General features: G+C 41.2%; 1 protein-coding gene across 1 annotated transcript in view; it reads left to right on the top strand.

Annotated features, from left to right (window-relative positions):
• LOC134678753 (E3 ubiquitin-protein ligase Ufd4) overlaps positions 1-12,941 on the top strand; it is a 60,955-nt gene that overhangs the window by 13,244 nt on the left and 34,770 nt on the right. Inside the window, exons 11-19 of the mRNA XM_063537483.1 lie at positions 878-1,042; positions 1,619-1,754; positions 2,739-2,919; positions 4,240-4,305; positions 7,286-7,451; positions 9,417-9,632; positions 10,148-10,280; positions 12,214-12,344; positions 12,643-12,758. Of these exons, the coding sequence (XP_063393553.1) occupies positions 878-1,042; positions 1,619-1,754; positions 2,739-2,919; positions 4,240-4,305; positions 7,286-7,451; positions 9,417-9,632; positions 10,148-10,280; positions 12,214-12,344; positions 12,643-12,758 (1,310 nt within the window). The remainder of the gene's footprint in view (positions 1-877; positions 1,043-1,618; positions 1,755-2,738; positions 2,920-4,239; positions 4,306-7,285; positions 7,452-9,416; positions 9,633-10,147; positions 10,281-12,213; positions 12,345-12,642; positions 12,759-12,941) is intronic.

Below are 12,941 nucleotides of genomic sequence, written 5' to 3' on the forward strand. Positions count from 1 at the left end.
GGAGATGGTCGAGTTCCTGTGCGAGAAGGGTGAGTTGTCTCTCTCCTACATGCTCCTACTACTGTCCGAGGGACAGAGACAACTTCACCGATGTCGGGCAGACGCTGCTCAACTGGGCCGCGGCCTTCGGTACCAAGGAGATGGTCGAGTTCCTGTGCGAGAAGGGCGAGTGTTGTCTCTTTCCTACATGCTGCTTCTACTGTCCGAGGGACAGAGACGACTTCACTGATGTCGGGCAGACGCTGCTCAACTGGGCCGCGGCCTTCGGTATCAAGGAGATGGTCGAGTTCCTGTGCGAGAAGGGCGAGTGTTGTCTCTCTCCTACATGCTGCTACTACTGTCCGAGGGACAGAGACAACTTCACCGACGTCGGGCAGGCGCTGCTCAACCGGGCCGCGGCCTTCGGCACGAAGGAGATGGTTGAGTTCCTGTGCGAGAAGGGTGAGTGTTGTCCCGTTCTCGGCTAAACTATGTGATAGACACGAAACTTATAATAACTACTACTTACTACTCATTAGTGTACTTATACTTCTCGCTTCGAATGATGGCCCTTTGGTCCTTATGAATTCGATCGACTTTTTTTGTCATTCGTTATCATGGTATATCTCCAATACAGAAAAAGGCGGGTAGTCCACTCGCGGGCGAGATACTGTTGCGCCGCTCCTGTGTTAGACCTACTGGGAAGGGTATCGACAAAAACCATTTGATCGACCCCGAATGAAATGGACCTATGGGTGGTATTCCATCTGTCCCATTTCTTTGTCCAATGTCATTGCTCCTCACTCTCTCATTAAATCAAAATGTGAGACGCAATACACATTGAACAAATTGGATAGGTGGAATACCACCCTATCTCATGATCTCTATGCAATGACAGGAGCCGACGTAAACCGTGGTCAGCGCAGTTCGTCCCTGCACTACGCGGCCTGCTTCGGGCGGCCGGCCATCGCTAAAGTACTGTTACGCTATGGAGCTAATGCTGATCTGCGCGACGAGGACGGAAAGACTCCGCTAGACAAGGCCAGAGAGCGTCACGATCAAGGTATGTCGGGACTTTAGAGATGGACGCCTAGGTTTGAAGCGTTAGAGTTAAAAAGACTTGGTGATCTTGACAATGATAATGCAATATCCCATCTGAGCGCCACACTTAACGTACTTGGCATGAAACTTATTATACTAACAAACTCAAAAAAATTTGACCATGAGTGTATTTGATATGTTCGTAAAGATATACCTTACCATTATGCACCGTTATCCCTTCCAAAAAATCGACACGCCAATATCATGGGCGTAATGGGGCGTCCATTAATTACGTGAGGGGTTTTTGAGAATTTTGACGTGATATTTGCTCGTTATAAAATTACTTGATATTTGCCAAATGGGGGGGCCACGTGAGATTTAGTGAGATTCGGCTTGACCGCCTTCTCCCCTCACGTAATTAATGGACGCCCGCTAAGTGAGTAGCATGATAGAATGCAGGTTACAAATGTGTGTGTAAACCTTTGAAGCGCGTTTTTGCGCTCTTAGCATTTAAAAAATGGGAGTTGATTACGCCAATAGCTTGACTGTGTCTCACCGAAGTTGATCCTGTTAGTCATGTGTTTATTTGCTTACTCAGGTCACAGGGAAGTGGCCGCTATTCTGCAGTGCCCAGGAGAGTGGTTGGTTGTCGGCAACCAGGATTCACCGACGTTTTCCAATGATGAAGACTTTCCTGAGACCGGGGACAAAGAAATGGCTGCCATTTATTTAGAGTGAGTATCAATCTAGTAACTAATAATAGCCCAGGCTAAATAATTCCAGGTTGGTGTCGTCGCTAAATTAATCAGTATAAAAATAATTCAGTGACATATGGCGCCCAACGTGGGGCTAATGATACGAAATCATGTCACCATTTATTTACACTTATAATAATTATATTAATAACGTCTATTCTTTGATTTATGTGTTGTAAATAGTGCAAGATTCAATTATTAAATAAAAAGCTGCCTATTGCAACTGCTCCCTTTAGAAATGGCACCCAACGAGGGACTACTAAATCTTTTTATTATTAGTATACACGATCTGATCGGCCGATCTGTAAGCCGATTATGACTTAGGCTGGTTTTAGTGTCACGCGGACCGTCCGTGCAGATCGCTCCGCCCCGGACCGATATGTATTAAGTTCAGGGAGCGTTATAGAGTAAAGCTGACGGGTCTGCGCGGACAGCTGTCTCATACAATTTGGCGGTGCGGAGCGATCCGCACGGACGGTCCGCATGGCACTGAAACCAACCTTAATTCTCGACTGATATCATGTTCTTAATTGAAAAGTTACGCTTTATCGAGACGGGTCTATTGTACCTAAATCAGGGATTCTCAAACTTCTTACCCCGCGCACACCTAATCAATTTCATGCATGCATGAGGAAAAATGGGCACCTTTATGTATATAAGAAAGTGTTGTTATGTAGGTACTTGTTGCGAACCCCTTTGCTGCCGAACCAGGAATACGTGTACCACACCTCGAAAACCTCTGACTTACATCAAAAATCATTTGCGTTTATATGAGTGCGCGGCACGTCTGTACACGCGTCATTGTGTATGTGTGGGTAAGTCGCTTTATTGAGAGGACGCCAGAAGTCCGCCAGATTCACGTCGCGGCCAGTCGCGGGGCGAGGTAATTTGAGTCGGGGCGGGGCGGTGCGTGGCCGTTCTGTATGATAATACTACTACCTATTCCGTGATATCGGTTCGCAGGCGTCTGATCCCCGTGTTCTGCGCGCGCTACCTGGGCGCGGGCGGCGCGAGCGTGCGGCGCTCGTGCCTGTCGCTGGTGCGCAAGATGGTGCACTACACGCCCGCGCGCCTGCTGCGCCAGCTGCCGCCCGCCACCGCCAGCGCGCTCACCATGCTCATCGCCGCCGTGCTCGACAACGTGGTAACGTAACATATACATTACATCTACCTACTCGTTACCTACCCATCGTTACGATGCCGTACTGCGCACTCTGTCTGTACTAATTACGGGGAAAAAATGTTGTACCATATTGTACATATTATTTTATTTTCAACAAATTTTTACTTGTGCGCTATGAAGCGCTGATGGTCTAGCGGTAAGAGCGTGCGACTTTCAATCCGGAGGTCGCGGGTTCGAACGCTGGCACGCACCAATGAGTTTTTAGGAACTTATGTACGAAATATCATTTGAAAACATCGTGAGGAAACCTAACTAATCCCAATAAGGCCTAGTTTCGCCTCTGGGTTGGAAGGTCAGATGACAGTCGCTTTCGTAAAAACTAGCGCCCATGTCAAATCATGGATAAGTTGTCAAGCGGACTCCAGGCTCCCATGACCCATGGCAAAATGCCGGAATAACGCGAGGAAGAACTATTATTTCCTTGTAAATATACCAGTGTGAAGTAGGGTATCGATTTTTCTTTGACTTTGCTCATTGCTGCCGCGATGTTAGACAACTTGGTAAGTGATCTCCTTGATACCAGTGTTCAGACGTCTACGTGTTCACTTGCAGCAAGTAGATACACGAGCACTAGCAAGTCAAAGATACTGTAATACAGCTGAAAATGTCTGCAGTAATATTAGTGAAAAGCTTATGAGTCAACTGATGCCGTTTCGTCGTAAAATCTTATTTGAAATATACTAAAATTAAACCTTTATAAAATTGAAACATTTCGTGCCTAATTTATTTTTAATTTGCCGCCATTTTCTGCTGACAAAATTGAATATGCCAGATTACGTAAACGTAAACTACTGCGTAAACGTATTGATGCTCGACGCGGCGCGGTCCCAGTACAAGTCATTTTGAAACTTAAGTCATTGTCTATAGAGGTGACAGCAAGGTGTCATCTATTGGGAATTAGCATGTCGAGCACTATAGTATACCCAAACCAAACGGACGGCTGGGATTATATCTCTATCTCTCTCACCCCACTTTCAACCATGCGAGCGTGAATAGAATAGAATAATTTATTGAGAAAAACCTTATTGCTAATGTTACATTGTGCGTGAACTTTTACATTTTACGTATCTAAATTGTTACGTACGCCTGAACTAGGAATATAATCCTGTATCTCAGGCAAAGTGGTAATATTCTAATTTAAAGAACAACAATAAATAAAATGAGAAGATAATAAATTGAGAAGATTTACGACCCCGGTCGTCCGTTTGGTTTGGGTGTACTATAGTACGTTTACCTTACATGTATTTGAGGGTGATGGGAGTACAGCGGTTGTGTGTGTAGGGCGAGATGGGCCCCAGGCGAGCTGCGCCGCGGGCGCTGCGCAGCCGCTATATCCGCGCGCCGGCGGTAATGTTCCGATGGTGTGATGATTCCGAGTGTGCGCCTCAGGCTCTAACTACTGCCCGAGTGGTACAAGTATCATAGTCGCCTACAGTCCTTATTAACCGTTATACTGAGTTTGTGCGGGGCGGGAATGGCTATTATTATAGCCGTCTTACGTTGAAGCTAGAGCGCGCATTCGACCTCTCACTCTAACAAATAGCGGCTTGCCATGGTCGAGCAGTATATTCAAATAGTATTAAGCTTGTTTTTATATCCCATATTTGATATGACAGTTCGATTGTCCCGATTGGGCCAACCGACCTCATTTTAATATGAAATTATTACAAAAGCAGTACGGATATGATGGTCGTTCTTGTTTACGTGACAGCGTGATAAAACGGCATCCGTCACTTTCTATCCCACAGTGTTAAAAAGTGAGAGTTATTTTATCACGTGTATAAAGCCATCCATAACACCCCTGCAGGGTTATTGTGTCATGGGATATAACCACAGAGCTAAAACCCACTTTATAATGTAACTTAGAAATTAAAAGTGGAAAAATTCACTGTCTGACGAGGCTCGAACTCGCGACTCTGGATCACTAGCTCATCGCTCTGCCCTGCTTATGTCTTCGAGTGAAGTCTCGGTAGTACAACAGGGATTTGTTTTCACTTTTAATTTATTACAATGGCGTTTCAGACGTTTCTGCTTAACCCTTAAATGCATAGTGTTGCCAAATGTCTACAAACCATTCGACAGCTCACAGATTAAAAAAAAAGGCTTACGTTCTTGAACGCACCTTTATACCAAGCGTCAAGTAGTAGGGTAATGATTTAAGGGTAAAATTTACGCAATATTTTTAATTTATAAAAATTACATTCGTTTTAAGACGAAAAGTCGGAAAGCTTGGAAAAATCCAGAAGTTGATAATTTTTAGTATGTGATTTTGAATGGTGTTTTCGGGGTTTGTAATTATTTTATATTTAAAAACTTTATCATAGGTATATCACAAATAGTGTACCTTTCTTAATGGTAGTAAAAAATTTCATATATGTATCTATTACTGAAAATTACATATTTACATAAATATGATTTAGCCAATTCAACTTCTAAAACTAATTTCGCAGTGAAAATCAAAGTTATATATTTTTTTTACTATTTTTCCTTGAATCAGCAAACAATTATGTGATACATATATTAATTTCGGGCAAAAAGAAAAAAAACATGCATTTAAGGGTTAATACAAAATTACTTTATAACGCCTTTAAAATAAAACTATAGGGATGTTTCCTGTACTTAAAATAAATTATTTCAAACCGTGCACGAAATAAAGCACCAGATAATTATTAGAAAAACATAGATAGCAGCTATTTTTAAACACAATTTGTATTTAATAAATCGGATTGAAATATAAAAAGTAGGTGAGTTTACCGTGACGTCACTACATTAGTTTTCATATAAATTCCATAAGTAATAGAGTTCGACAGTTCTAAAAAAGAAGCTGATTTGACTAGTAGGAATGTAGCCTATTGACGGTGTTTATCAATCTATGCCAAATTTTAATGTTTTGTTTACTAAATGCCGGGTTTAAATTTTTTATAAGGTGATTATGATACTTCTACTCTACTCTAAAACAATTATTAGCCAATATTTGAAAAGTAATTGTCCTCAAAATGAATTTCTAATAAAATGGTCAGTAACTTGGAGCCGTAGCATACGGCAGCCTCGTACCGATGAGATTATTTTTGCCACTTACACTGCCATTTATGTCGCAATGATGTATAATCAGCCTCAAATAGATAGTGACAGTTACAGTTGCCAAATATATCGTAGCACCTTTCTATACCATAGAAATAAGTACGTGTTCCGATATATTTGGCCACTTTGGCTGTCACTTCTATTTGACGCTGACTGTACTTTAAGATCGAAACTCCTTAAAGTATATATTTTTTCAAATGGTACGATGCTGACTCCATATTTGCTCGGCTTTGTATTGCTATATATGAAATAACGATTTATGTACCTGTTTCACATACATCACAGTACTGTTTACTAATAAGCACCGATAATGGATATTATGGTTTATGTACATATCATGTTTCCTCCGCATCACTGTTTTATATACAAAAACCATCACACCATCGAAATTTACTTGCATTGTTTTTTTTGTGTTTTTATGTGTTTTAATATTGTTTCTTCGTAGATTTTAGTCCTGCTGAGTTTGGGGTTGAGTATTTTAGGCGTTGAGTTTTGATACTGGGTTTTTGAGATTAAGGCTGCCTTTCCACTGTAGCGGAGATGAGAGCCGAATCAACCAACAGCATTGGTTGTAATCCAGCGGAGCGGAGACGAGAACCAATGCTATTGGTTGTAATCCAGCGGAGCGGAGACGAGAACCAATACTATTGGTTGATTACCGCACGACTCCTCTCATCTCCGCCTCAGTGGAAAGGCAGCCTAATGCCAGTGGCTGCCACATTCAGTGACTTTTATGCCAATGGCATACAGATCGGTTATTGTAACTATTGCTTTTGGTAACTATTGGGAATATTTAAGCCATAGGGTATGCCTTCTTTGAGTGGCCACGGCGGTTATTGGTGCAAATATTTACACTGTGACGCCATTTTAAGGTGAATCATATATTTACATGGCGTCTAGGAAATCTGGATAATCGTACAAGTGGATTCAAAGATTTCTGACTCTGATTCAAAATTGTACTGTATTTGTAAATATGTGTATCAGTAATACAAGTGTTCAAAACCGCTTCGCTGTGGCTACAAAAACTCTAAACTGTCTCAAACAAATTCATCACTAAATCTTTCTTATACGGGAAGAAAATTGTAAATTGCGTCATTTTTGGGTCGGCCCGTGTGAGAAAGGCCTAAGGCTTTGGTCTCCATTGACGCTGTGCGCGTCTCGCTATATAAAAATAGCTTCCTTCCCGTACAATGTCACGCTGACGCGTCAACCAGAGACCCAGGTCTAAATATCTAATCTCTTATAGGATGACGACGACGGTCACATCATCGTGCTTGGCATCGCGGAAGAGGTGATGGTGAAGGCCTCAGACATCTACCTTGAGCAGTTCGCGAGGCTGGGGGTCTTCAGCAAGGTCGAGGCTTTGGCGGCCGAACCGGCGGCGAGTGATGCTAACTCGACTAGTGTAGCAGGTATATTGTATTCATTGTTTCTAGTGGTTCCGGTTGTTTTATTTCATAAAGGCGAGCTCACTGCAGTGAATATGCAGCTTTATCGTAACTTGTTTCTAACACGTCGGTAACAAACAAGTATACCCATTTCTTGATCAGTCGTACGACTCGTAGCGAATACCGTTATATGAGATTATGTTCATGGTTGTTATTTAATTTAAACTCTTCTACAGCGATACGCATTACGAGATGTATGAGCCTGAGAAGTAGTCGCTGTTATGAGCTTTCATGTTAGGCCTGGGTCTCTGGTTTATACTGTGCGCTGAGCACGGCGTAACATTGTATTGGAGATTGTTACATTTCTATAGAACGTGATGTTCTGACATTGTGCACAGCGTACGTCACCAACCGAAGACCAAACCCTATATTTTGTATAAGTTACTTCTTTTCTTATCTTACAACCAAATCATAACTTAATTTCTTTCATTTCTTTTTCTTGTTTAGAGGATACTGAAATAAGTTACACAGATACAGAAGGTAACTTCCAAACGAATATAGAGACAAAACGCTTAACAATTTCATACCAATAATAAAATTGGACGTACTTTAGCGAAAAGGATCCATTCTCAAAAAAATATAATTTAAACATGTGATTTTTAGAGATGTGCATATTTTATTGACAGATTTGTGCGGGTTGGATCAACTTGGATCCTTTTCCCTAAATGATGTAAAATTTAGAAACACGCTCCATCACAGTTACTCATTCCACGCTCTGATAACTATATGCTAGCAACTACCAACATAATGTCACCTCATCCTCGTGCCGCCCAATGTACATTAGGATGTACACTCAGTTTCGATGGATTGTCAACCTTAATCAAAAAGAAAGTAGGTAGCATTTCATTTGTTTCGTAAAATTTTCGAACAAATAAAAATGAACCCAATTGAAAATACAACAAGATTCTAATTTCCTTGGCTATAATTTAGTATGGTGGGCCGCACGAGGTTATAGAAATGCGGCTTATAGAAATACAATTTGGTCAAGATATCCGATAAATATATGCTGGTAATGTTAATGTCTCTTTAAAGGTAAGACCGCCTGTTGTCTGTCTCTGCTTTTAATTTCATTTGCTATTTAATGAAGGATGCAATACATTCTATTTTATATTTGTCCAGTTTCTGCTATTTTAAAGCTGTGTTTGATGGATTTTTGGTCGGTTGAGTCGGTTAGTTTATTGCCCACTTCATTTCATTTCATTTCATTTCATTTATTTATTGCAATCATGTTCATTACATACAGATGTTAAACTGACTTATCCTGTTTTTGTGTCAATTTTCTACTAAAATGGCAGTTGTGTCAATTTTGTAATAAATTAGGGCACTCGTACTGTACGTTTATTATCTGGGATATATATATTTTTTTTAATGTGTAATAGCAACAGGTCGAATTTGTTAACCTCTTGACCGCCAAAGATCCACCGACGCGCGCGGCTATAGCTCAATATCAACCTTCGTGCATTCTGACAAGTTTTACGTTGACGCGCTGCAAACTATAGGCGTGGCGTTTAAAGGGTTAAATAAAGTTTTACGTTTACGCTGGTGTTGCCCCATTATAGCATACCTAGTATTACATGGATTAGCTATACGCGTGCCTCTGTGAGGGACAAAACATACGCAAAGCGACAATATTAAAAACACGTTTTAACATTCCTGACAACATACCAAAAACAATTTACGTAATTCGGTCGGGTTATTTGTTGCCCACCATAAACCATACAAATTTTTTGGTGGGGAACAAACAAAAAGTGAGACTGTGACAAGGACAAGTAATAATACCGCTTTCTCTGCTACTGCTACTGAAATTTCCATAAGTGCATCTCGTTCGGTCGTTTGGCCTTGGCCCCTCCCCCCGTGTCATCTCTATATTATTGTACCTCTATGCATTATAGACATGACGGATTCTAAAATACAAACATCGTTATCCAGGTGGAACAGAAGACGCGACGAGCCTATGCAGCAACGTAGCGTATTCGTGGGGCGAGTGGTCCCTGTGCCGCGGGCGCGACGCGCTGTACGTGTGGAGCGACGCGGCCGCGCTCGAGCTCAGCACCGGCTCCAACGGCTGGTTCCGCTTCCTGCTGGACGGCAAGCTGGCCACCATGTACTCCAGCGGCAGCCCGGAGCACCAGACCGATAACACGGGTATGTTAATGGCCAGGGTACCCCGGCTTCGCCCTGTCGGCAATAAACTCTACGAAATATGGGGCATTATCTATGAAAAGGGAAGGTCCCTGTATCGATTATCGATGGCGCTTACGCCGCACGGTGTCGCGCGGCGTTGTATTTATATCGAAGCAAGTAAGGTCCCTTTTCATAGATAACGTCACATATGTGATCATGACAGTAGGTAGTCTACTCTGACTAAGGTGAGAATAGAATAGAATAGTATTTATTAGTAAGCACAAACAATCGAGACAATACATAATAAAAAAGACAACACAAAATAAGATTAAAGTGCCACGAAATGGCCCCATCTTAGCATGTTGCTGGTTGCTTCCAGCGCTGATCTTCTGATGAGAACATCAAGGTGAGAAGAATCACGGAAGGTAACAAACAAGAAGAAAAAGACAAAAATAATACAGCACATACAGTAAACAAATAGTTAAATAACGTACCATTACATATTTACTTTTTTAACTTTAAAATGTTGTTAACAGAGAACCGCGGCGAGTTCATAGACAAACTCCAAAGAGCCAGAGCATCCGTGAAAAACTCTGTACCACAGCCGATATTGTCCAAGCCCTCACACACCAAACTGATACTTGGGAACTGGTCTCTGTCCTGCAAAAAGTAAGTATTATAAAGTATAGCATATTTGTTGGAGGCCAAGACTCATTTTGGGTCACCGCGCCAACCAAGTAAGTAAGTATAAAGTATAGTATAGTATCCCCTATAAAGGTAGTGGCGATTTAACGACCACATATGTACAATTACTTAGAAACTGATAAAGATAAAGAGGGAGATGAGTTAGATTTTAGGTATTCCCCAGTGCATTACAAACATGAGAGGGTATTTAAATTTCATGTGGTATGACTAGGGCCTTGAGGGTTATAGTATAAGACAGGTGAAAATCCAGTAAAATATGTAATTACGAGGGCTGATAGAAAAGTTCGCGGCCTGACCATTAAAAAAAAACTTTTAAATTTTTTTCTGCCGCCATTTTTAACTGTCATTATTCAGTTGTCATCCCGCGAAATTTCAATTGTAAGACATTGTAAAAATAAATTATACGTCTGATTTAAAAATAAGAGTCAACAGATTTTTCATAATGGACAATTTGGAGCAACGTGCTGTAATTAAATATCTTCATAAAAAAGGATTGACTCCAAAACAAATTTTTGAAGATATGCAGTGTACATTGGGGCAATCCTGTCCATCATATACGACAGTAAAAAAGTGGGCAGCTGAATTCAAGCGGGGACGAGTCAATATCGCAGATGACCCTCGCCCCGGGAGACCAACCACTGCGACCAATCCACATAATGTGGCAATTATATGCGAGATGATAATGCAAGACCGACGATTAAAAGTAAGGGAAATAGCTGACATCGTAGGCATCTCATATGAAAGAACCCAAAACATTATAGTCAACGAATTAGGTTTTTCAAAGGTGTCGGCGAGATGGGTTCCGAAGCTCCTTTCAGTGGAACAAAAAATCACTCGTCTAACAATTTCACGCGATTGTCTCGACTTGTTTGAAGCTGACCCTCAAGACTTTTTGGACAGATATGTTACTATGGATGAGACATGGGTCCATCACTACACGCCCGAGACTAAACAGCAATCAAAGCAGTGGGTTCGTGCTGGATCTCCGCCACCCAAAAAGGCAAAGGCCATTTTGTCGGCGAATAAAGTCATGGCATCAGTCTTCTGGGACGCAAAGGGAGTAATAATGGTTGACTATCTCCAGAAAGGTACCACTATAAACTCGGACTACTATTGCGACCTTTTACGCCGATTACGAGAAGATCCGAAAGTAAAAAGACCTGGATTGTTGACAAAAAAAGTTCTCTTTCACCAGGACAATGCACGTGTGCACACGTCAATAAAATCGATAGCAGAAATTCACAACTGTGGGTTTGAATTATTGCCCCACCCGCCCTATTCGCCTGATTTGGCACCATCGGACTTCCATCTATTTCCAAATTTAAAAAAACACATGGGCGGTAAGAAATTTTTTACCAACGACGAGGTCCAAGCAGAAGTGGACACCTATTTTGAAGGCCTGGAGGAAAGTTTCTTCAAAAGTGGTATAATGGCTTTGGAATCCAGATGGAACAAGTGCAAAGAGCTCGACGGGGACCACGTAGATAAATAAAAATATTAAATAAAATCTTTGGATTTGATTTCATACTTAGGCCGTGAACTTTCCAATCACCCCTCGTATGTTGTAATAATTTATGGCGTTATTCATAAACGCGCTACGAGTCTTAATTAGCTATTAGTCGTTTGTCTTAATCTGTTATTTTCACTAATGTATTACTTATTAGTAAGAAAAGGATAAAACATAAATTAAGCCTCTATAAGGCAGAGGGAATATATTTCCTACCACATTTTGAACTTTATTTCAAAGTGATAGGGTTCAATTTTGCATAATTCCTGACACCCTTATGATAAAGGGTTAACTTATTGAGGCTTGTAATTTTTTTTGAATTAGGGGGTTAATATGTGAATTGCTTGACAATACTTGTGATTTAGTATTATTTACCACAATTTACTCTAGGGAAAAGGAGCTTCAAATACACAACACAGATGGTCAACAGCAAACCACATTGCTAAGGGAAGATCTACCCGGGTTCATATTTGAATCCAACCGAGGGACCAAACATTCTTTCACTGCTGAAACATTTTTAGGTAAGTTTTTAAAGCCTTTATACGGCAGAGGTGCCTTATATTACCACCATGATTTTGATCTTTATTTTAAAGTGTTAGGGATCAATTTTGCGGACCGTTTGCGAAAGGATTTTTCAAACATAAGAACTCTTTTAAATTATGTGTGCTTTCTGGCTTCTATGCTAACGTGGTTTATTATTTCTGGTAACACCTGTTTGATTCATCAAAGTTTTAAATTGTATCCTTGTAGGTGTATCCTTTAAAATATAACATTTGTAATTACAGCTGGTTATCGTGTATTAATAAGATGTTTCTTCAGGGCCAGAACTAGCAAGCGGATGGACAGACCGCAGACCCACAGTAACGAATAACGCGAACAACGCTAATCAGCGGCGCTCGCGAGTTTCTGCTAAGACTGAGGCGCTCAAGACGCAGGTACGTTACTCGAGGAGGGTTTTGAGACGGCACGACATTGGTATAATAGACGCCAAACGATCGTTCCGATAGGGTAATAAATCGAGCTGTCAACAAGGATGCGGCTAAAGTCGATATTGCTTATCGATGAATTACGCTTGCTCGAGTGGTCATACGTGGGAGTGTGTTGCCGCGATCGGACCT

Source organism: Cydia fagiglandana, chromosome 1 (genome assembly GCF_963556715.1).
Source record: "Cydia fagiglandana chromosome 1, ilCydFagi1.1, whole genome shotgun sequence".
Classification (NCBI taxonomy): Eukaryota; Metazoa; Arthropoda; class Insecta; order Lepidoptera; family Tortricidae; genus Cydia; species Cydia fagiglandana.